The sequence below is a fragment of the Hippoglossus stenolepis genome, chromosome 19 (assembly GCF_022539355.2).
Source record: "Hippoglossus stenolepis isolate QCI-W04-F060 chromosome 19, HSTE1.2, whole genome shotgun sequence".
Taxonomy (NCBI): domain Eukaryota; kingdom Metazoa; phylum Chordata; class Actinopteri; order Pleuronectiformes; family Pleuronectidae; genus Hippoglossus; species Hippoglossus stenolepis.
This window is the reverse complement of record NC_061501.1, coordinates 11,803,842-11,826,465: the sequence shown is the minus strand read 5'-3', so window position 1 is coordinate 11,826,465 and position 22,624 is coordinate 11,803,842. Positions and strand designations below refer to the sequence as shown.

The 22,624-nt window shown below is 43.8% G+C and overlaps 1 protein-coding gene across 2 annotated transcripts in view; it reads left to right on the top strand.

The window, feature by feature from the left end:
• Positions 1–22,624, top strand: part of prex2 (phosphatidylinositol-3,4,5-trisphosphate-dependent Rac exchange factor 2) — an 88,733-nt gene that overhangs the window by 45,039 nt on the left and 21,070 nt on the right. For both annotated transcript variants that reach the window (XM_035142435.2, XM_035142436.2), the window contains 16 exons: positions 44–192; positions 296–381; positions 2,888–3,024; positions 4,742–4,856; positions 5,684–5,868; positions 7,638–7,799; positions 10,229–10,451; positions 10,543–10,750; positions 14,471–14,650; positions 14,811–14,905; positions 15,868–15,950; positions 16,537–16,627; positions 19,626–19,754; positions 20,738–20,779; positions 21,377–21,474; positions 21,599–21,745. In XM_035142435.2, the coding sequence (XP_034998326.1) occupies positions 44–192; positions 296–381; positions 2,888–3,024; positions 4,742–4,856; positions 5,684–5,868; positions 7,638–7,799; positions 10,229–10,451; positions 10,543–10,750; positions 14,471–14,650; positions 14,811–14,905; positions 15,868–15,950; positions 16,537–16,627; positions 19,626–19,754; positions 20,738–20,779; positions 21,377–21,474; positions 21,599–21,745 (2,130 nt within the window). The remainder of the gene's footprint in view (positions 1–43; positions 193–295; positions 382–2,887; positions 3,025–4,741; positions 4,857–5,683; positions 5,869–7,637; positions 7,800–10,228; positions 10,452–10,542; positions 10,751–14,470; positions 14,651–14,810; positions 14,906–15,867; positions 15,951–16,536; positions 16,628–19,625; positions 19,755–20,737; positions 20,780–21,376; positions 21,475–21,598; positions 21,746–22,624) is intronic.

Below are 22,624 nucleotides of genomic sequence, written 5' to 3'. Positions count from 1 at the left end.
CTAAAATACTTATTGTGATCCTGTTTTCTGTTATATTTGTCAGATGGCCGGCCTGGAGGTAGGAAAGAAGTTGTTTGCCATAAATGGAGACCTGGTGTTCCTCAGACCTTTCTCTGAAGTCGAAGTTCTCCTCAGGCAGTGTTTCAACAGCAAAGGACCCCTCAGGGTGCTGGTCAGCACCAAGCCAAGAGAGTAAGTCAGATCTGTATATGGTAATATAATGATGTAAAATGATCTTCATATCTGCGTTTATTCACTTGATGTAATGTCCTTTTTATTCTCCTCCTGTGTCCAGGACGGTAAAGATCCCCGACTCGGCTGAGGGGCTGGGCTTCCAGATCCGGGGCTTTGGTCCATCTGTGGTCCATGCTGTTGGGAGAGGTATGAGATCGCCGCCTCCATCACTTGAGCTGTCTGGCTTCATCAGCAAAAACCTTCCCCTCACCTCTCTGTTATTGTGGCACAGCTGGCAAGCAGCTGCCACGCCGGTGTGTGGGGTTGTGCGTGACTTGGCCACAAGAGGCCAATCCCCCCCACCTCTGTGCTCTCCATGCGGCTCCGCTGGTTGGTTAACGGAGCGGCCAAATCAGAGAATTTCACTTGTTGTGTTTTAAGATAAAGGCTGGTCTCAACGTGTGGAAAACAGGTGGTCGAACTCAAGGTATTAACAAAGCAAATGTGCCAGGGCTAAACTGGGAATAACAAAGGTGCTGACAACTAACTCAGGGTCTGCGCTCCAGAGTTTGAGTTCCAAAGTTGCAGCGTTTTCCAGGATTGAGTGGCAGACGGCTTGAGGCAGCGAGCGCTGGGGGGCTGCAGAGAAGCGGTGGTGTGCATGGCAGACAAAACAGAGGCAGTCGATGTTTCTGAACTCATGACAGACACGTTAATATCAGGTTTTATTGTAAGTTGGTCGAAGTATTACTACCATGAGGTTGAACAATGGTCTGGCAGAGAAGTTGTGGTTGAACTAGTCTTTACATACAGCTGTTGTTGGTGGAGTTGAATGATAAAGACTAGTTGTGTAGAGGTATTGGCTGGAGATCATAGAGTGAAGATGAAAGAATCGCCATCTTTCACTTTTGACATCGTTAAGAGCCAAAGTCTTCGCAGTATTATCAGTGTGGTAAAAACTGGACCTAAAATTAATCGACAAAAATATGTCGTTAACATGTTGTGTCCCATCCACTAACATGGAGGAGGTGGGGTTTATGGCTTAAACGGCTGCAAGCCACCAGGTAGCAATCAGGCAGTTGTTCAGCTTTATAATCAGTCGATGAAAGATGCAGAAGACAGGAAGCCGGGCCAGAAACACACACCAACAGGCTAAGCACTTGCAAAGAAAAAAACAAAAGTCCATAATCCCTAACAAGCTGGTTATCTGCCTTTTTCCACATCACCATGAATGATTGCCATATGCCTGTTCACATTTTTCTCTGTGTGATGGAGAAGCAGTCTGCAGTTTTTTTCTGGCTCTAAATTCATTAGAGTGTCCCTGTTTCTCTCCTCTTACCTAACTCAGCATGTTTAGGTAGCGGTGCTATCAGGAAGGGCCCAAGATAGGGTTCAATCAACAAACAATCCATGGCCTTGTCCAGCTGTTCTCAGGGGAACTGAGGCGTGTTTTAAAAATTCTTTAAGCAATCTGAGTGGGATAGCAGGGTAGAGACGCGTTGGGTATGTGCCTTCATGTGTGTGAATGAGCCGCTGTGTGTGTGCATGTGCGAGCCTGGTGAGGTGGTTGCCTGGGAACCTGGTGCCTGAGTCGATGCTCTGATCCCCCGGAGACGGAGCTGATGATGTAGGCGGCGTCTAATCCGTGGGATTGTCGCAACAGCTGCTATCCCCTGGTGTCTGGGGTCAACAGGAGCAGGTAATACCAATTAGAGACAGAGACACAAAGCGAGAGGGAGGTGAGACACAGATATGGAGCAGGTGAACAGATAATGTCATCATGAAATTTAATTTTTAGTGACATTTTCTACACGGCTATTGCACAGATTGTCATTTCCATATGAGTGCCAATAAGTAAATGTACCTTTCTCAAATCAAGACGATGAAAAATTGCCATTACAAGCATGTTAGCATGCTGATGTTAACATTCAGCCAACAGCCTCATAGAGCTGCGACCTTTACTCTTGACTCTTTTTGACTAGTGCAGTGGTTTGCAACCTTTTTATAAATACACAAATAGAAAATATTTAAAGATAAAACTGTAATAATATGAATGTTTTCTTAGCTTTCAGTCTCCTTGAAACATCAAGTTGAGTTTTACGATCATTGATAAAGTTGTCCAGCGACTCGTCTGCGTCCTTTCAGTCAGAAATGTCTCTGTCCACCGGCTCTACTGTTGTGTTGGCGCCTGTAGCCTGTTATTCTGCTCTTGTACAGTGGACTTGTCTGTTGGTTTACTTTCTTACCATGAAAGTTAAAGCAGCACAGACACTACAGTTTTTTTCCCCCACAATGCTCAATGAGTGGAATCCAAATCCCTTATTTTGCATTGTGAGGTATGCACGGTGTGTGTAAGGGGCTAGCAAAACAAATGGGAGGAATGTTTAGTCTGCCATGCACTTCCTTCTGATAGCTGTAAACCTTGAAGGTCTGAACGCCGTCCCTCAGAGAGGCCCTCGTCTGCCCCAGATAAACAACTTCCCCTCCTCTCATGCTCTCTCACACTCATCCTGAGCTGCCAAAACAGGAAACAAAGTTGTAAATACAAAGAAGGAAAAAAAGGAATGTTGTTCAGCCCAATATTGTGTACAGGAAATGGAAAATGTGACACTCTGTTTCATATTGACAGAGCTTGCACCTGCGGGATAACGTGCAGCAGTTGTTGCCCTTGACGCCTCTCGTTTCTCTTTGCTTTTCTCTTGTCTCACGCCAGGCACGGTGGCAGCCATCGCCGGCCTCCACCCGGGCCAGTGCATCATCAAGGTGAACGGCATCAACGTAAGCAAGGAGAGCCACGCCAGCGTCATTGCTCATGTCACCGCCTGCAGGAAGTACCGGCGACCCACACAGGTGAGACAGAAGGACAGGAATAGAAAGTTAAATGGGGATAAACGACAGGTTAGACGCTCCTCACCTCTCATGCAACAAAAAATCTAATGATATGTTATCATAAGCAGCAATAGAAAAGAGAATTTGAAAAAACTACGATAAGGTTCCCTAAGAAAAGAATTGTTTTGTGCACTTATGTTTGATTTTGCACACTATCATCGGATCAAGATTTCTTACTTGAGGTCACCCCTCCATTTCCCATGGCCTTAAGGCAATTTGCATTGAGTGCTGGTTGATCTGAGGGTTTATGCAATGAAACGAAGTGTGAGGGGATAATAAAAAAAGCAAAAGAAACAAAAGTGTAGCAACGAGGGGGGAAACACAAACGAGTTGACCGTGAGAAAAATACGGACCTCCACGCTCCCGTTTACCTTCATATCTCTCCCTCTTTCTCCCTCTTTCTCCCTCTGACTCTGTCTTTCCTTCCCTGGGGTCATTACGCAGAAATAATAGTAGTTTTGGCTCCTCCAGCGCTGACCTCTGGCTCACAGCGGTGGGACTGCTGTGGGAGACTGGCAGGCTGCAGCGAGAGGTGGGAAAGGATCTGGGGGTGGCTGCAACTCAGGGTGGGTTAAAGTGCTCGAGGCAGAGGGGGGACGGGGGTGATTGAGGAAAAGGACGGGGGGGAGGTATGCCAGCCATTTCTTTCCTGGGAAAGTGGTTGACAAGAGATGAGTGTACGAGGTGAAAGTCAGCTTAGTCCACCTGTTGAAGGTGGGAATGTTGTGTGAGAACAGAAATCTGAGGGTGTGTGTATTGTGTGGGTTCGTGTAGTGTGCCACTTTAAGTGAGGCTCCACACTTAATGAAGCACTACAGGGTTTCAGCACTACTGGAGATCTGGTTTACATCAATTATGGACACCACCCTCTCTTTCTCTGTCTCTTGTGTGTGTGCGTGTGTGTGTGTGTGTCTCTGTGTATACACACTAAAGGACCAGAGACCAGTAGGCAGGCACAGCATGTTGCCTTGGCAGAACACCCACTGTGGGTTTGGGTGAGGAGAGGAGGGAATAGACAGATACACAGATAGGCAGGCAGGCACACACACACACACACACACACACACACACACACACACACACACACACACACACACACACACACACACACACACACACACACACACACACACACACACACACACACACATTGCACGCTAGAGTGGCTTGATGAGATTGGCATGTGTTCGCTCTTGCGGTCTCACCAAGCACCATGTTTCCATATGTTTGTGAAGGCTTTTCACTGAATGCTCTGCCAACCCAGCTGTGTCACTGTACAATGTATCTGGGCAGAATCAGTGAAACATGCTACAATTCAAATCCAAACCTCAGCTTGTGTACAGGCACACACACACACACACACACACAATAGTTTTATTTTTTCTGATCAACCATCTATCTAGTAATAGAAACGTTACCTGTTATCCACGGGGGAGAATGGAGGCATAACAGTGCTACAATAGCCTGATTTGTGTTGACAGTTGTGTGACTGAAATGGTTCCAGTCGATTTAATTTGAGTGAAAACACAGTTTACTGTAAGTTCAGTGTATAAATAGAAATATGATATCATGCGAAGGGGGAAAAAAACCACATTTGGCTGCAATCATTTTAGTAGTTTTTATGTTGCAAAAACATTTTCAATAATCTTGCATGTAAATCCTTCATTTTCATCTGCAGCAAGATACTATTAAATGGGTGTACAACAACAGTGAGAGCGCCCAGGAGGACCAGAAAACCAACCAGAAACCCGTCACAGAGGAGAACGGGGACGGCTTTGAGTGCAAAGTGGAAGGTGACAGCACTCACTCACACACACACACACACACACACACAAACACACTCACTAGAAAAACTACACGGGAATCACTCCGCTGGGGAAAGACATTCTGCTCAAGGTGTCTGCGGATGTAACACAGGCATGTTCGCGGGAACACAAGCCCGTCGCCCGCTCCAGTTAACAAGTCAGACACAGCTCCAAGCAGGCTCATCTGGAGTGTGTTAGTCTGAGAACAGCCGCCGCCGCCTCCTCTGGCTCATCAAGTGTTAATTCCCCCCCCTGCACTTTATGGATCCCAACGAGAAAGTAAAACAGAAAAACTATTCCCTTCATAGCAAACGGCTCCAAAGCAGGATTTATTACCATATTAAGTCATTACGCCAGCGTAGGGCCAGTAAACTTAATGCTCTTGCAATTGCTCATCATTGGGCAGAGGGTCTTCCTTTGAAATGAGCTGCAGATTTTGGTGGTCTGAGACCTCCTACAGTGCCACAGTGTGCGGTGAGGAAAACACTTGCAACATTGCAACCACACATTTTAAGGTGGGGGTGGGGATTATTTGTGTTGATCACAGAACATTATCACGACACAATTTACATGATTTGTGCATCTGTGCTCTTATGTCTGCGTGTTACCGGAAATCTGTCTCTTTGCTCTCCTGTATTTCTGTTCCGCTTCCATTTCCTTTTCGGGAAAGTGTCCTTGGGCAAGACACTGAAACCCAAATTGCCCCGGATGGCTGTACCAGAAAACTGTTCTGTGAAGCGCTTTGTGTGGTCATCAAGACTAGAAAAGCACTGAATGAATACAGACCATTTAACATCTTTCTATTTCCATCTCAGAGGTGATGGACAAATTCAACACCATAGCCATCATTGATGGGAAGAAGGACCACGTGAGTCTGACTGTAGATAACGTCCATCTGGAGTACGGTGTGGTGTACGAGTACGACAGCACTGCTGGGATCAAGTGCCACGTGCTGGAGAAAATGGTGGAACCCAAGGGATTCTTCAGCCTCACTGCGAAGGTATTCTGTCCACAGTTTCAGTGGCATACATTCCCAACATCTGGACTAGACTTCAGGCTAATTGGTCGGTTGAACATCTGGATAGATGTGGGTTTAATGATGTGGGATTTAGCCTGTTTCTTTCTTTTTTTAAATAGCGATGCTTGTAATTCTATAATTTTGATTTGTTTAACCGAGCTACAAGGCTGAATCACTAAATTGGCTCCAGATTCCATTTGTGGCAATTACCCAAAAAAGTGGTAATTTGATTATTTGACTAGAAGTGGTAATTTTCATAATTTATTCACAAACTTTTTGCATGTTTCCCTAAACATTATGTTTTGTGTCACATACGGGCCTTCAAATTCAAGTTCTAATTCTAGTCCTGTTCCACTAATGAAAAGAACGGAATTTATGAAGTAAACATTGTTGTTCTGGTCACGACATTATGCGAACTCCTTCAGCCCGACGTGGCTGAGGTTAAGTGAGAGCGAGAAACAGACGGAGGGGAAGAGGGAAGGATTTATCCCCTTGTAGAAGATTAGCAGAGTCGTTTGTGTTCCTCACCTCAGAGCTTCACCTTGCTTAATGAGGCAGAACAATAAAGACATAAACAAACCGTGACAATGCTGCTATCTCTCACCAGGCTACAGGGCAGCAGATGAACTCCAGAATAATGACGATTACTCTTTTTTGTATTCCTGCTGTTTGAATGGAGGGGACATCTTAATGTGATTTAAAAAACCATGCAGGTTCTGACTGTTAATTTGTGGTATTTTTAATCAAATTGAACACAAATTGCAGTTTATTTTTTTGTCTTTGAGCTCTTCAATACAGACCAATGCAGCCAACTGCCCCCCCCGCTGTGTGGATTGAGGGGTTTGACACTTGTTAAAAATGACAGCTTTATTTCCGTCATGTTACTTCCCAGCTGTGTTAAGTGCTTGCTTTTTACATCCCAGCGGTGATGTTCACAGAAATGATCATTATTGATTTAAGATACACAGGGGGAAGACGATCCAGTCAAGACATCAATGCAACACATGCTGGTGTGAAACATAGTGTGAATAAAGAGGTTTGCAACATCTTGTTGCCAAATTTCACAATGAACAACGTTTCTCTCCTTCACGGTAAATTTGCAGAGATCACAAGTTGGTTTCATGTCTCAAACCAATCGAGATTTACAGGCCTTGTTTTTAAAAGTCTTTAAAAGCACCATCCTAAATGAAACCATGACATGCATTAATATAAAACTTGCTACATCCCTGTGACTATAAGTAGTTTCCCATTCCTCCAAAGTGAAAGTAATTGAAATATTATTTCAAACATCTGCCCAAGCTGCCCATATCGCCCTTGGAGACTTGTATGATGTTGAATTTTAATATTGCCGGCGCTGTCGGGGTGCACAGGTTTCTCTTGTGCATCAATCTCTTCCTGCTGTTACATTTCCTCCCCTCTTTTTCTTTCTCCTCCACTGGGCAACTCATTAAGGGAGCTCAGAGATTTCCTCAAATCTAATCTCTCATCTGGAAAGTGGAGTCTTCATACATGCAGCGCATGTTTCGGAATCTTTGTTTTTCTCCATGGAACTGCCAATGGAAACTTTAGATATGAACTTAACTGCTCATGCAATTCTGTAGAGAAATCCCTCCACTTAAATTTAATTTTTTTTATATTAAAAAGGTTAGTTCATTTACATCCCATTAGTTGCTCCAAAAGTGGTAATTTTGAAAAAGCATTTGCAGTATCAGTTCATCATCCTTGTCTCTGTTTGCCCTTTCAATGAGCAGATCCTGGAGGCGCTGGCACGTAATGATGACATGCTGGTGCAGATGTGTGGCAGGTTGAGTTCCAGCTGTGATGTGATCCCAGAGGAGCTGCAGGTACGCTTCAGTGCCATGTGTGGCGACAGGGTGGAGCACATCAACCGACGCACAACCAACTACAGAAAGGTAATTTTACTGAGCTGCGCTCTTAACAAAGAGACCTTTCACCAGTCTTCACAATGAACTGCATACTGTATGTATAGTAACATAGTTCAGAGACATGAAAATTGACTTGGTTGTCCGTATTCCCTTTAGACTGACAAGAATAGAAGGAGGATGCAGCTGGTGTAGAAAGATCACTTTTACATAGCTCTCACTGAGGTTCTCCTGCTGAATCAATTCAGTGTAGATGCACTTTGGCAAAAGCTTTCTGGCAGCCTCCAGTGCATACTGGCTCAGATTGAATAGACCCTCCTACATATAGGGGAAGTGACTAAAACACACTATAAATGCACAGATGTCCTTCATGCTTGTTTTGCTTGTTTTCTTGGTGTGCTGACATCAGCATGTCAAAGTGCACCAGCATGGTGACACACTGAAAACAACATCCGACTGCTCAGAACATGTGGTTAGCTCTCATTGACCTGCAAGTGATGGAGAAATGTTCGTCATTAACAAACGTGCGTGGTATTATCTGGCACTTTGCTTGTAATTAGGTTACAACCAAAGTATTTTCGTCATTTTCCATCCGATCTGTAATCATGTGTCTATAGGCAAAACATCGTAATGTAATGCACGTGTGAGCGAGGAAAAAGGAAAAGAGAGGAGAAATGAAAACATCTGACTCGGCATTAGAGCGGGCCTTGGATTAATTACTAGTCACTTAAAAATAGCCGCGCTCAGCCACAGCCAGGACTTCAGTTGTGTAAGATCCCCTCCTGCATTGAGCATTCCTTCGCCGACCCCTAGAGAGAGAGAGTAGGGGGAGTGTAAGAAAGGACCAAGAAATGTAGATAGAGGCAGAGCGAAAGAATGAGGACAGAGAAGACAGTAAGACACAACAGAACGTGATAAGAGGACAGATGTGAACAAACCTCTGGAGACTGGAGGGGATGTGGTGATGTGTTTCATAAAGAGAAGGTCAGCTCACGACCCATCTGGACCGTATCGTGTTGCTTGGAGCAGCAGCCTCCAGCTCTCTGAGATAACTGAGGAAATGTTTAGTTTAAGCTCCATGGTTATCGTATACAGTGGGGCCAAAAAGTATAGGACCACTCTCTCAGACCTTTGGGTCCCACTGTACATGATGTTATGTTGCCTGACGTCCCAAGTTAACAGAAACTGATCCGGTTGGCGGCATCTGCTTAGTAACATCCGAGAAAGTACGCAGGCCCTGTGACGGCGGGTTCAAGGAAAGTGCAACCAAATGTTGCAAAGAAATAAAATGTGTTTGTGATATTGTGTATCTGCTCTGTTTGATCTGAGGAGTCCTCAAGGCTCCGTGTGTATCATGTTCTACTTGGAGATGTTATCTTGTTGCATGTTAGGAAAGTTTGCCTTCACAACAGGGTTGGAAGGAGTTCCATGTACAGTTTATCCACATGTTTCTTCCAGTTAGATCAAAGTCATTCAGCACCCTGGAGGATATTTTATTTCGTTTTAACAGCATATACAGGATACATGCGATGTTAACTTATCTTTATTTTATCTGAAGCGACACCATTTTTCAGTCTGAAGTGTGTTTGACAAACTAAATCAAAAAGCAAACCGTGACCATGCTCTGTGAAGATTTTATGAAGATACAAATCAAATCACAAAAAAGTTAAATAAAACATATTTTCATCATGACATCTTACAACACGGCAATAAGAGCTGATACGCATCTAATTTAATTCAATTCATATCCTTTTAAATGCTAAATGGTTATGATGGGGTCTGGAGTTTTTCAGATTATGTTATGAGTGATGATGACGTTATGTGTCTGTCTTGGATTTGAGCTGCCACATAAACAAGGAGGAATATAGAGTGATAGAAGTTTATGCTCATTCTCTTTCCGTGCCACTGTCATGGATGTAAAATAAAACTTTAGACTTTATTGACAGATTCTCCGTCCGGTATTTCATCTGTATTTCTTTTATTTCTCATGGAGCCTTTTATTCTTCTGGTCCTAAAATAGAAGTCTCTTCTAAAATCATAATTTCAACACCTATTATACACATTTGATTACTATTGATTATAAAGCTAGCAGCCATTGCTGGGGTGGCATTCCCTGCAGTCGGTACCATTATAGTGCAAGATCTCTACCCACACCTCGCACTCATTATTATAACACTTCTTCAGCCACATTAAAGAAAACGAATTAACAAATGAACATAAAAGTATTAATATGTTTTTGTCTCTAAAGGCATTTTAAACAATCCTCTGGTCATTAAAGGAGAGGAAGAGTTTGAATTTGGCAATATTTGAAAGCAGGAAATAACAATCAGCATTTACTTTTATTCTTCTACATCTTTTAATGTTTTTATTTTACAGCACTATGTTCAACTCTGGTTGTTTCAAAAAATGCTTTATAAATAAACACGACTTGACCATGGGCGTCCGTCTCTTTGTATCAGTTTGCAAGGGTACTGAAGAACCGAGCGTGGCCCACCTTTAAGCAGGCCAAGGCCAAGGTGTCCCCGCTCCACAGCAGCGACTTCTGCCCCACAAACTGTCATGTTAACGTGATGGAGGTCTCCTACCCCAAAACTACCACCTCACTGGGAAGTGCCTTTGGTGTGCAGCTGGACAACCGGAAGAACACGATGGAGAAGGGAGGACGCAGCAGTGCTGAGCAGGGTGAGTGAAAAACCCAATGCACACTGGAGTCATTTTACACATTTATCTTTAAATTCCAGACTTTTAACTCAGGGCGTTTGTGTTGCCTTAGGTAAACTGAACCCCATGGTTAATGTCCAGCACACCTTCACCACTATGGCGGCCCCGTCGGGTCACAGCTTGGGCAGGACGGAGGGACACGGCCTTCGCTTCCTGCTCAGAGAGGACGACCTGCTCACCCTGGATGCGTACCAGAAACTCCTCTACAAACTCACAACGGTTGTCAAAGAGATGGAGACGCACGGCGCCCACATTCATGAGTAAGTGGCCACATTAGCAAACATATGTGTAAACATCGGTCACGTGCGTGCAGGGATACAAGCGGTCAAACTCTCAAACATAACCACACGTGCACACAAATAACACATTGCTCATTTGTTTCACATAAGCACAACTCCCTGCAAACCATTCCCATGTGAGACAGGGTGCCGAGTTTCATCAAATTGCCCGAGTTTGAGTTTAATCTGTTTCGAGCACATTCCCCACAAATTGAAAAACAATGGGTGAAATTAATATTTTTTTTGAAACACTTCAAATCACTTTTCTGTGATGGAAAGCGAGACCCTGCCGCTGATTCCATCCATGATTTGAAATGCTTTGAGAAACCAGATTGCCTCATATAACCAGCTGTAACTTTAACAGCCTGCATGGTCAGTGTGCTGCGTCTGGCACTTAGCGGTCATACATTTCGGTCATTACTCCAGCACCAGGCTGTGTGTGCATCTGTGGGAGAGAGACAGGGAAACAGAGGGAACAACAGCAACAAGGCATTGTGGTGGTTTTCTCTAACCAAAGGTATTCTCATGCTGCATTCATGTAGATGATTTTACACCTGCTATGTTATGCGTGTGTTGGATCGGGGTTTCCGGCCTGGCAGCTCTGTGTTCAGCTTGGCGGGTTCATTGTCTGGAGACACATGCGTCCACGAAAAAGGAAATGGAAAACACTGAACCATTCCTGCCTCCCCCATCCCCAAACAGGAAATACAATCTCAGTGATCCAGAGGGCGTGTCATTAAGCCAGGTGTCCTCTCGAAAGTCCATTCACTAACAATGGACCATTGATATATTCATGCACAGCAGCCTTTAAAAATTATAATAGTCCCTTTTTCTAAAGTCATTCTCAGACATGAACTCCTGAGAATGTCCACAACTGGGTCAGATCTTACTCTGGTGTTTGAATTTCACTCATGAACAACGCAGCAGGAGATTCTCCTCTCAGATGCGTTCACAACAACACAGAAATCTCCAGAGTATTCAGGTGAGGGGTTGGCGCAGAAGGCAGAGGCAGGATCTAACGTATTCATTCCGCTGCAGAGATCACACGTTTTTGTTTGCAGCACATCGACAACAGAGCTGGTCCTTATCACCAAACGTTCTTCTACGTGTGTGTCACGTCTTAGACATGTCATCCACATGCATGGGTTCATTCAGGCATTCTTGGAGTTCTTACCAGGGGGCTGGCAGGGGAAACTCAAGAGAATGTTTGGAGTTCAGTGCAGGTCTGAAAGCTGCTTCAGTAAGACATCTTCTAAACCTTTCTGGGATTTCCCTGCAGTTTCTTGTCATTGATTGAAATGTGATCATTTGACTGATTAAGATCATTAGTGTCCTCAGCTACAGCAGCAGTGTTCAGATAATGACGTTAAAAGTTGTTAGATGGAGCGGGGCTGTCACCTTGCTGACGGGTAAATGAGTTGAGTCCACAGCACGGCTCTTAATAACCAAGTCTGGACACAATTTCCGCCATTGCTCCTGTTGCCACCAATTAGCGTAGTTGCATTGAAATGATATGAGACGGCGTGAGCGCAGGGATAACGACCTTTCCCATGCACACACTTCAGGAGCTCGTTAAAGGATGAGCTTGTGGGGACGGGCGGGAGTGTTTCACAGCAGTGGAAACGAATGTGGGCTGTGGCGCTTGCAGTTGCAGTCTGGATGTAGTGTGACCTGTGTGGGTGTGTTGATCCCTCCTGAGCTCTTCATTAGTTTAGTTTGCTTGTTCGATGACTGGCGTTGGGTCGCTGCTACTTTCATCGTTCACACACCCCGCCCTGCCCTGCTCCAAGCACCCTCACTTCCCCTTTGTCCTGTCTTATTTCCTCTACACGCACTCTTCCCTACACCCGTCTGCACACACACGGACGCACACATCCATCACTCTCTTGTGTCTCCTTTCTTTTTCTGTAACGGGTGTGCCTAACTTTGACAAAAGCACTTTATAATGAAGTAATACCGGCCATATTTAAAGTGTGTGGTATGTCAAACAACCCCTCCTCCCTCCCTGCTCTCAGCCCAGAGCAGAAATAGGAAGTCTGGTAAATTCGTAGTTGATTAGAAATATCCGCAAGTAATTTAGGAAGAGAAAACAACTGGATGTCGAATGATGTTGCATAATTTATTGGCTGTTTCTCGAGGAATCCTTCTGGAGGCTGCGACCTGTGAACCGGTGTCACAGACAAGGGGTCACAGCTGTGTGGGGACGTGCCCGGTGGTGACGTGCTTCATGTCAGGGCCCTCCTCCCTTTCCTGGATCACACAACCCCCCCCCCCCTTTTCCTCCCCACTTTCCTCTTTTTCACATAATTTCCTTATTCCACACACATCACTGATAGACTGGCAGCCATAGGGTGCTCCACTTTCTTTACCACAGTATAGATTAAAGCATTATGCAAATGTCCTCCCATGAAACGGCCTGATGAGGAGCTTTGTTATGCAGATGCACTTACAGATGCGATGAAGGCAATTGATGACTAATGGCAAAATGTGTCAAAGTAGGTTAAAGAGCTTCCTGTGAGAGATTAAGAGATCTCTCTGATAAGCAGTGGTGTACTGTGGCCTGCTCTCGTTCTCTTGCTTTTTTCCCCCACTCTCTCTCTCTTTCTGTCAAAGCCCCTTCTCTGATCCAGTCATTGTTATTCCCATTTGCTCCCTCGGTTAGTTTGCTCCCCAAAGGCCCCAAACTGCGCTCGCTTCTTTATTAACCAATAGCCAATCACAGAGCCTGGAGGACTTCTCCATAGTGATGGAATGCCAATCTCCTTTTTGGAGGGGCATTGTGGTAGCTCCTGGAGTGGACCATAATGAGGGCATCTCTGTGGCCCAGTCAGCCTGTGAATGGGTGGAAAGGGGGCCATTGGAGAGAGAGAGAGAGAGAGAGAGAGAGAGAGAGAGAGAGAGAGAGAGAGAGAGAGAGAGGAACCAGGGGGGTGGAGGTGTTTAAAATCATAAAGAGGCATAAAAACCTGAGATGCATTTGGGTGACACGAGGGGGACGTTTCACATAGCTGTGACTCCTTTAGCCCCCCCCCGCCCCCCCGCCCCCCCACCATTGCCTCCACTTTAAAATGTCCTTAAGGCCGATGTTATGACACAATGGAAAATGTAAGAGGACACAAATTAAAATAGGCCTGAAACGTAAACAGACATCGCGTGTCAGAGTGTGTGCGTGGGGAGAGATCCAAAAAAAAGTCCAAGCCCAGCATTTATTGGAATATTGCCTTAAATGCCACCATGTGTTGCTGCAACTGTAAAAATATCCCGGGCCGGTCCCTTCCTGCTCCTCTGATAGCCGCCTGATAGAATACAGACCAGCAGGAACAGTGAGGGGGCAGGGAGCGGAGCTGCAGCGTGTTGACACAGCTGCACCCTGCTGCATGTTTTGACCTATTAATATGATGCGGATCCCTGATCGTCTGAAGCTGTTTGTGCGGAAGCCGGGCACAAACAGACTGGGGGTTTGGTTTGGCCCACTCGCTCAGCTGGTGGAGCCCTCACACATGAAAGCGCACACTGTATGTAACAGTTGAAAATGTTACCGTGCTGCGGCACATGTAAGAACTTCCCCCGTGTAGCATGGGTCCGATCAAAGAAGTTGTTTTTATCACGCTGACTTCGCTGTTAGTTTTGGATGAACGTCATTGCTGCTTTATGTAATCCCTCCTGTCTGTTTTCTTCTTCTCCACCCTCTCTCTCCCTCAGCATTCTGTCCTCCATCACACACCCTCCAGCGTCGGAGGCGAGGACCCCGGAGAGTTACATCTCCGCAGAGAGCGAGGGGGAGAAGGGCGAGCGCAACGGGAAGAAAGTGTGTTTCAACGTGGCCGGGGACGAGCAGGAGGACTCTGGACACGACACAATCAGCAACAGAGACTCATACAGGTACACAACTGCAGTGAAAGGTGGTTACATGAGAGGTGCAGACGTTCAGAGACATCTTTGCAATAATAGATCAGATTAAAGCATTTTAAGTATTTTATTATCTGAACAAGATCAATGAGCACTTTCAAATATTGTTTCTCTTCTTCCCATTTCTCATCAGTGACTGTAACAGCAACAGGAACTCCATTGCCTCCTTCACCAGCATCTGCAGCAGCCACTGTAGCTCCTATGTTCACAGTGATGAGATGGACTCAGGTACACAAACGTAACACAATGAACACAAGCATTATTCTCCTTCACCTGGTAGTAAAGTGAAAGTGTATTACAGGTAGAATAACGCAACTCAAAGGATAAATATACACAATATTCACAATGTTGTGCAGGCGACAGGCGTGTTTACACATCACACTGCGGAAAACGTGTGAAAATGAGTGTATACAGCCTGGTGCCATGTTTAAACCACGGCAGATTGCAGCTGGAGCTTTGCTTTATAAATGTGGGGAGGGGAGGGACGGTTCCACAGGGAGGAGCTTACATGCACTCACATGAACACATGCTCCGACCAGCTACCAAAACAAAGAGCAGAGAAGCTTGAATCCCAACACACACAGAGGGAGTGTGATGACATAACTCCACTATTTCTATACATAGAAAAATAGCTGTTAGATTCTATATTAATGTTTCAAATCTCGTAAATATAATCCATAAAGTGTGAGTTATATTTACTGTATAACATTTATAAACAATTTATGGCTATACCCTGGTCCCAGATAGATCTTGTAGGATCTATCTTGCAAAACGGTCCCATAATTGACAGGTCATGATTACAATGTGATTGAATGATTATATTTTTCTGGAGGCGGAGAACAAAAAAGCCTGAAGTTGAATCTAATTGGATTTGGCCGCACATCTCAGCTGGATTTGTCATTGATGTCTTACACAGCTGTGTATCCTGTTAGATATCCGTCCTCACTGCCTACACACACACACACACACACACACACACACACACACACACACACACACACACACACACACACACACACACACACACACACACACACACACACACACTTGTCACTGTACTGTACTGTATTTGCAATCATATGTTTTATATATGTTAGGAGTGTTATATGATTCAGTGAAACAACACTAAGTCATTGTGCACGAGTAAACGTGTGGACTAATACTGCCAAGTTGTGACCGCACCTCTGCAGGAGATGAGATGCCCTCCAGTGTGTGGCTGTCCCACGACAAGCAGAAGAAACTTCACAGCTTCCTGGAGCATCTGTTTAGCCAGGTGAGCCCCTTCACATCTTTTTGTGTTGTCTAAATGGATTGTGTGTTCGATTGCAAACGACTATTAAAACAGTTGTTATATTGCATCATGTGCAAGTTTTTATTTAGACCTTTGTGTGTGATCAGGAAGGGAAAATTGTCGCAGCCTTAAGTTGCCCCTTGACCTTTCAGAAGCCTTTGAAGCAAGGCTGGTTATATCTGATTACATATATTCTTTCTCTAGCACACACACACACACACACACACACACACACACACACACACACACGCTTATTACATCCATGAGAGGTTTTGCGAGGATGTCTCCATCGACAGTGCCTTGCTTTGCTGTCTGGGCACTTTTTGGCTGCTTCCTGTCATTTGTTTTCTTGTGGAGCAGTTTCTCCAGCTTTGTTTATACACCGCACAGCAAAGTGTATTCACTGGGGCTCTGTGGGATTGTGTGTGTGTTTGTTACAAAGAGAACAAGTGAACCAGGTGTTGGTTATGTTTGGGCGGCAGATCTCGCTTCCCTCCGCATACTTTCGATCTCGGGCTCAGCGGGGGAACTGTATCATGCCACGACTTGACCCTCGTGCTTTCTGCAGGTGGACTCAATCACCAGCATGCTGAGAGGAGCGGTGGTGGCTCGGGCGTTTGAGCAGACGAAATGCTTCACGCCTGGAAGAGGATTACAAGGTAAAACACCAGGACTATGCACCGTTATCGCATCTTATAACATCTTGATTGACTCATCAAAGCATTTGAGCAAGAAATGTAAAAGTCTTTGTAACAAAAATATTTATTCTTCAGGCAGAAGATATAGTCACTTTTATATGACTCAAGTTTAATTACTTTTCATATTTCCACAATAGAAAAACACAACAATCTCCAACCAGCATTAAACAAAAGAGAAAAGAAATATAAACATTAGATATATTCACTCCCCATATCCATAATCCACAAAAACAAAAACAAAAAAAACAAGATATTTTTTGTCTTGAAATGTCCAATGTCCACTGAACCACTGTCACACGAAGAATAGTAGTCCTCTTAGAATAAACTTTAAAATAGTGTTTAGATATTAGAGTCCATCACCTCATTCATTCCCGATATACCCACCTATAACTAGGCAGACGTATCATGGCCGCCTCACGCATTTTGAAAAATCGGCAACATCGTTGTCTCTATGGCGCTGCAATCACCTCCTCAAGTATCGCTATGTTTTTTATTTACAGAATTCCAATGTGGAAGTTCTGTATGATCTAAATTCTGTGTTGTGCCCTCTAGTGTACACGTGTAGTTCACACATAGTTCATAGCAAGTATGTGAACAATTACGCCTACAACACATCTGGTTGTCTATGGGAACGTGTAAAAACAAATATATCTGGCACTGACACAAATACTGATGTGTCGCTCTGCTTCTTGGGTCTTGCTGGGCTTCACACTGGGCCCAGTATAAGAAAGATCATATCAGAGAAACTCCCAATCCCAACCGGCAGAATACTGAGAGAAAACAGCATATTCTCAAAATTCCGCAGCTGCCTGCACACAGGGGCTGCAACTTCCTGTTGTGTTAAGTGTGTTAAGATGTGATGGTAGAGACATGGGGGATGTTTAGTCGGTGGATTACAGCACCTACAAAGAAGATTCTCATCCATTTTTTAAAAATCTTTAACAGCGATCTCTCCCCTTCAGCTCTTCCAGTGCCCTTCTCTCAAAAGCCCTTCACAGCGTTGAACCAGAACCACTTGGTTACAAGCTCATCTCCCCTTTCTCGGAATTATAGTGCTACCTACCAGCCAATAGAAAAAGTGACCCTGTAACAACTTTGCTGTGCGTGTGTTATCTGATAGTTTTGTTTGTTTGCCACCTAACCTCGTCTTGGCCTTGGTGTTTAACAGCGGAGGCTATTGTTACAGTTTATCTCTCACAGGAAAATGTAGGAAATGCTGCTGGAGGGGTCTAAATTTATCCTTATCATTTCCCACTACAAATACAAACTAGCTCACTGTGGCCTTTCATGATCTGTGGACCGGTTCAGATGACTCAACCCATTGCCGAGATAAGATAGAAAGAAAACCATGCTCAAAAGCAACTATTGTTTTCTTCCTTATTTTTTCCCAAGACGTGCAAGTACGGTTCCCAGATTTTGCAAGGATGATAACTGAACGTTTTGTACCAGTGTGGTCTGTTTTAACCTGTGAAAAAAGTTATTGTTTGTCCTTGAATTACTCTAAAATGAAGTGTGCTAAAAGCTAAAGAGCAGATTACTCATTTATTCTGCATGTTTTCATAAGTATAGCCTCCAAACACAGCGCCCCATTTGGGACACAGACTTCCCTGAATTGAGTGCAGATTTGCTTGAACTGAAAATAGGTCTGCTTGTGGTTTGTGTGCATTTGTGTGTGTGTGTGTATGTGCGTGTGTGTGTGTCGGTATGCATAAATGCCCCAAGGAGGGATATGAAGGCCTTGATCAGAGCTGATCCATCTTAACTCCACTAATGTGTGCGGTTGATAACACAGCAAACGGGATTATCTCACAAGTAGAGCATTCCTGCATCTGATCTCTCACTCTCTCTGTCGCCCTCAGACACACACACACACACACACACACACACACACACACACACACACACACTCAGAGACACACTCTTTAAGCCGCTGTTAAACAGCCGTCGCTGTATTGCAGATCTGCTCTTCGTCTCCAGAGTAAACTTTGTTACAAGTCATTCTGTCGGGTTTTGAAAGAAGCTACATCCGATTGACAGAGTTTTACAGTCGTGTTCTGCTCCTGCAAAGACTCAATGACAAAGAGATTAGATTGTAGGCGATCGAAACCTGGTCGGCCTGGTCTGACTGTCCTATGATAGATACTGTAGATACTAGATAGATAGACGGATAGATAAAAGAGAGAGGCTGACATGGAAGGAAAAAGAGAATAAACTTGATGTTAATGAGACACATTTGGAGCAAGAGATAGAGGACAAGAAAACAAAAGATGAAAAAGAAGAGGAGAGATTTATGGGAGAAAAACAGTTGAGTACGATGCGGAGGAGTATAATGATTTATTAGGATCAGTTATCTTTCCTGATTGCCTTTTGAGTGAATAGCATTTTTTGACTGAATGATCAATCTTCTAAATAATTTACGTGTGTTGTACTTTGAAAGAGTTTCGAATGCTTTTGCTAAGTAATGGGAATTTTATGATGGCAATAAACATCTGGCAATGAAGCAGACTGGAGACATGGGGAGAAAAAAGAGAGCTGGAGGAGTGAGAGGGAAGAGCGTAGACATTATGAGATTAAGAGTGTTTCTTTATTTCTATTAGGTCCAATTGCATTTTACTATGATTTCATTACACACTGATACAGTAGGTGGTGGTATGCACCTAGTTGGTTTGCTATCCACCAATAAACACAAAGGAGACACAAATTAAATTATGAAATCTGTCTTTGTGGAATAAAATGTTGCTCACTAAGGGAGGATTTGAAACAAAGCAGATTCTTTTATAAATCCACTTTCTTTCTATGTGAAATAGGGTTTACACACACACACACACACACACACACACACACACACACACACACACACACACACACACACACACACACACACACACACACACACACAGTCATATCCCACCACTGGGTCTGTGTTTATTCCTTGTTTGTGTCTGTGTGTGTGTGTCAGAGTTTCAGCAGGAGATGGAGCCCAAGGTGAACTGCACCAAGAAGTTGCGTCTCCATGTCAAGCAGGATCCTTGGAACCTTCCCAGCAGCGTTCAGACCCTCACGCAAACCATCGCGAAATATGTTGAAGGTCAGCGCCCACCTGAATTATAACAAACACACACACAGTCACACACACACACACACACACACCTAATGCACTCTTGCTTTCACAGAGTTCGAAACCTAAAGCTTGCTCCACAATCAAATTATCTGGAAAGGTATACCTGGCTTGGGAGGCCCATTAAATTGACCAGTTCTCTAGTGCCCCTCATCATATTTATTAGATGCAATAATAACCTCTGCTGCAGTCACGTACAGGTAGTCTCAGTCCACTAACCGTGCTGCTCTCCTTTAAATCCAAAACCATCCTGGGAATCATAAATTTGAGCCACAGAGAAGCAGTGTAAACAGCTTCAGAGCTACACTGTGAGATTCCTCTTATTCTTTTTGAATTAACATGGGAAGTCCAGCCTCATTTATCCTTAATTGCAGTGTGTGTTTTTTTTGTGTTTGTTGGCACGCAGCGTGATTACACAGACAAACAGAGCATGTGCATGCAGATGCACGGCCACAAGTGAGCATGTACAGACACAGCCTCGACCCAATCCCAGCTACATGACACTCCTGGGAAAGGTGAGCTGGTGGTCACGACAGAGGGAGTACAAATAAGCAGAGTTAATATTAATGCGCAGCTTGGCCTGTGTACACCAATTTTTTCCCCCCCTACCTCCCTACACATAATGGCCTCTTCATGCAGCACAGGATCCTGCCAAGCTCTCCGCGCCTCTGATACGGCTATAAACAAATGCAGATTTATGTTATTATCTTTGCCGTTGGCTGGTTTTTATGACGCTGTGTGCTTTTTTTTCCTGATATGTGAAGATAAACAGCTGCGGAGCTGGGATAGAGCAAAAGAGTTATACAGCATTGCCCTATTTATGACTTGAAGAGGTAGACTTTCTTGCACAGGTCATAATATTGTAGTTGAGGAGAAGGGCTCATTGGGTTGTGTGGTTGTGTACAAGGTCATTCGCCGCCTCACTGGACTGACTTGTTTGGTTTCCTTTTCAGAGGTGAAGACGAGGCTGCTCTTGGTCCTACTACAGTATACAGGTTTGTCTTACTTCCCTCTTGCAGTGAAACAGAAATACAGGATGTAATACTGACTTAGGCAACATAGGTTTTCCAACTAAAACAATCTCTGTCTAAGCGTTTTGGCTCCGTATGGTTTTAATTCCCGTCCATACTTACAAGCCTGAAAACACATATCACGTGACACTTCCTCAAAGAAGCACAAATTGCAATAATAAAAAGTAGTAAAGGGTAGGCAGTGGTTGTATTGGTTAATAATTGTATAATCTCACAACTCATTCAACTTTTCCGAGAGGTCTATTTCTCAGGGATTTTCTGGCAGCCAATTATTTTCCACTTGGGTGAACCTGTCATTTGCTCTCATTTCTTTCTGATACAATATTTTATACTCAGCAGATTTAATAAAAAGCAGCCATGACTTTTTGTCACCTCACAGTTTTAATGACCATAACAAACTCACACACGTATCTCTATCACTTTTTTTCTTTGAACCTTGACACCTACACCTCAGTTATTGATTTTCGCTCCTCAGTTTTGTGTATTTGATATTCTCTTCTCTTTTCTTATCTGTTACGTTCATTGTTTTTATTTCACCTCAATCATTTTGTTTCCCGTTAGACTCAGAAATCCAGTTGCGTCGAGATATGGTGTTCTGTCAGTCTCTAGTCGCAGCTGTGTGTGCCTTCACAGAGCATCTACTGGCCGTCCTCAACCAGGTAAATTACACAAATGTACAAAAATACCTTACGAATAAAAGGAAATTTCTTTTACCTTATTTATCTTTTAGATTTTTTTTTTTAACCTTAGCCCACTGATTGGCCTTCTTGTGTCCACTTGCAGTTCCACAGCGTGAGCAGGGAGATGGACCAGGACAGCTCGGACCCCCAGGACCTACAGGAGACTCAGGAAGCCAGCTGCCGTTGGCTGGAGCAGATCGCCAGCGCCGGGCTGCTCTTCCACTTCCAGTCCCTCCTCTCCCCCAATTTGGTGAGCACCAGACCACTCACGCCCAGATCTCAGTTAATCTGCTTTGACAGACACTCTACAAACAGGAGTTACCGTCTATATACACAAATGTATATTTTCTAAACTGACCATTCAAATTACTATAATTAGATTTTCAGTAAACATGCAGATTTTAGCTGTAAATACATTGAATCTATGTATATATCTTATACATATAGTACTTTAAATGATAACTATCAGATATGAAACCATATGTATCTCTTCATGATATAAACTAAAATGATATGAATTATGCGATATCCAACATTTTTATTCCGCTCTCTGAGTCAGTGTAATGATGAGTTACAGCTAAGCAAATAAGACGTAATCTACCAGTCACAAGTTTGGATTTAAAAAAAATCGATCATCAATCAAGATGCCACCACCAGGCAAAAAAAATTCACAAAAATGTGCTGAGTGCAGCAGACGGTCTGCCCGCAGTGACTGTGTGTGGACGCGGTGTGAATGGTTGAGGTGTGCCACTGATTTTAGGAGCCAGAGCCCACAGCCGACCTCCGTCCTGTGTTGCTCAATTCACAGGAACGGCTTCACCATCCTGTTTAAACTGAAAACGGGTTTCTGGGGATGTTGTGGGGATTATTACATTTAAAAAAACATTTAAAGGTATACAGAGCACATTTTTAAAATAACATACATTTAAGAAAAGTTACATAAATAACATAATGTAACAGATATACCTAGACATCAATTTAAACAATTATATACAAAACACTATGTCTGCTTTGGAGAATTCTCATCTGTTCCAAAGCACCCTTGAAAATGACTAATAAAAATAAATAATCCCATTGAGTTGTGTATATTGATGTGAATAATCAATATTTCATCTAATTTTTATAAGGT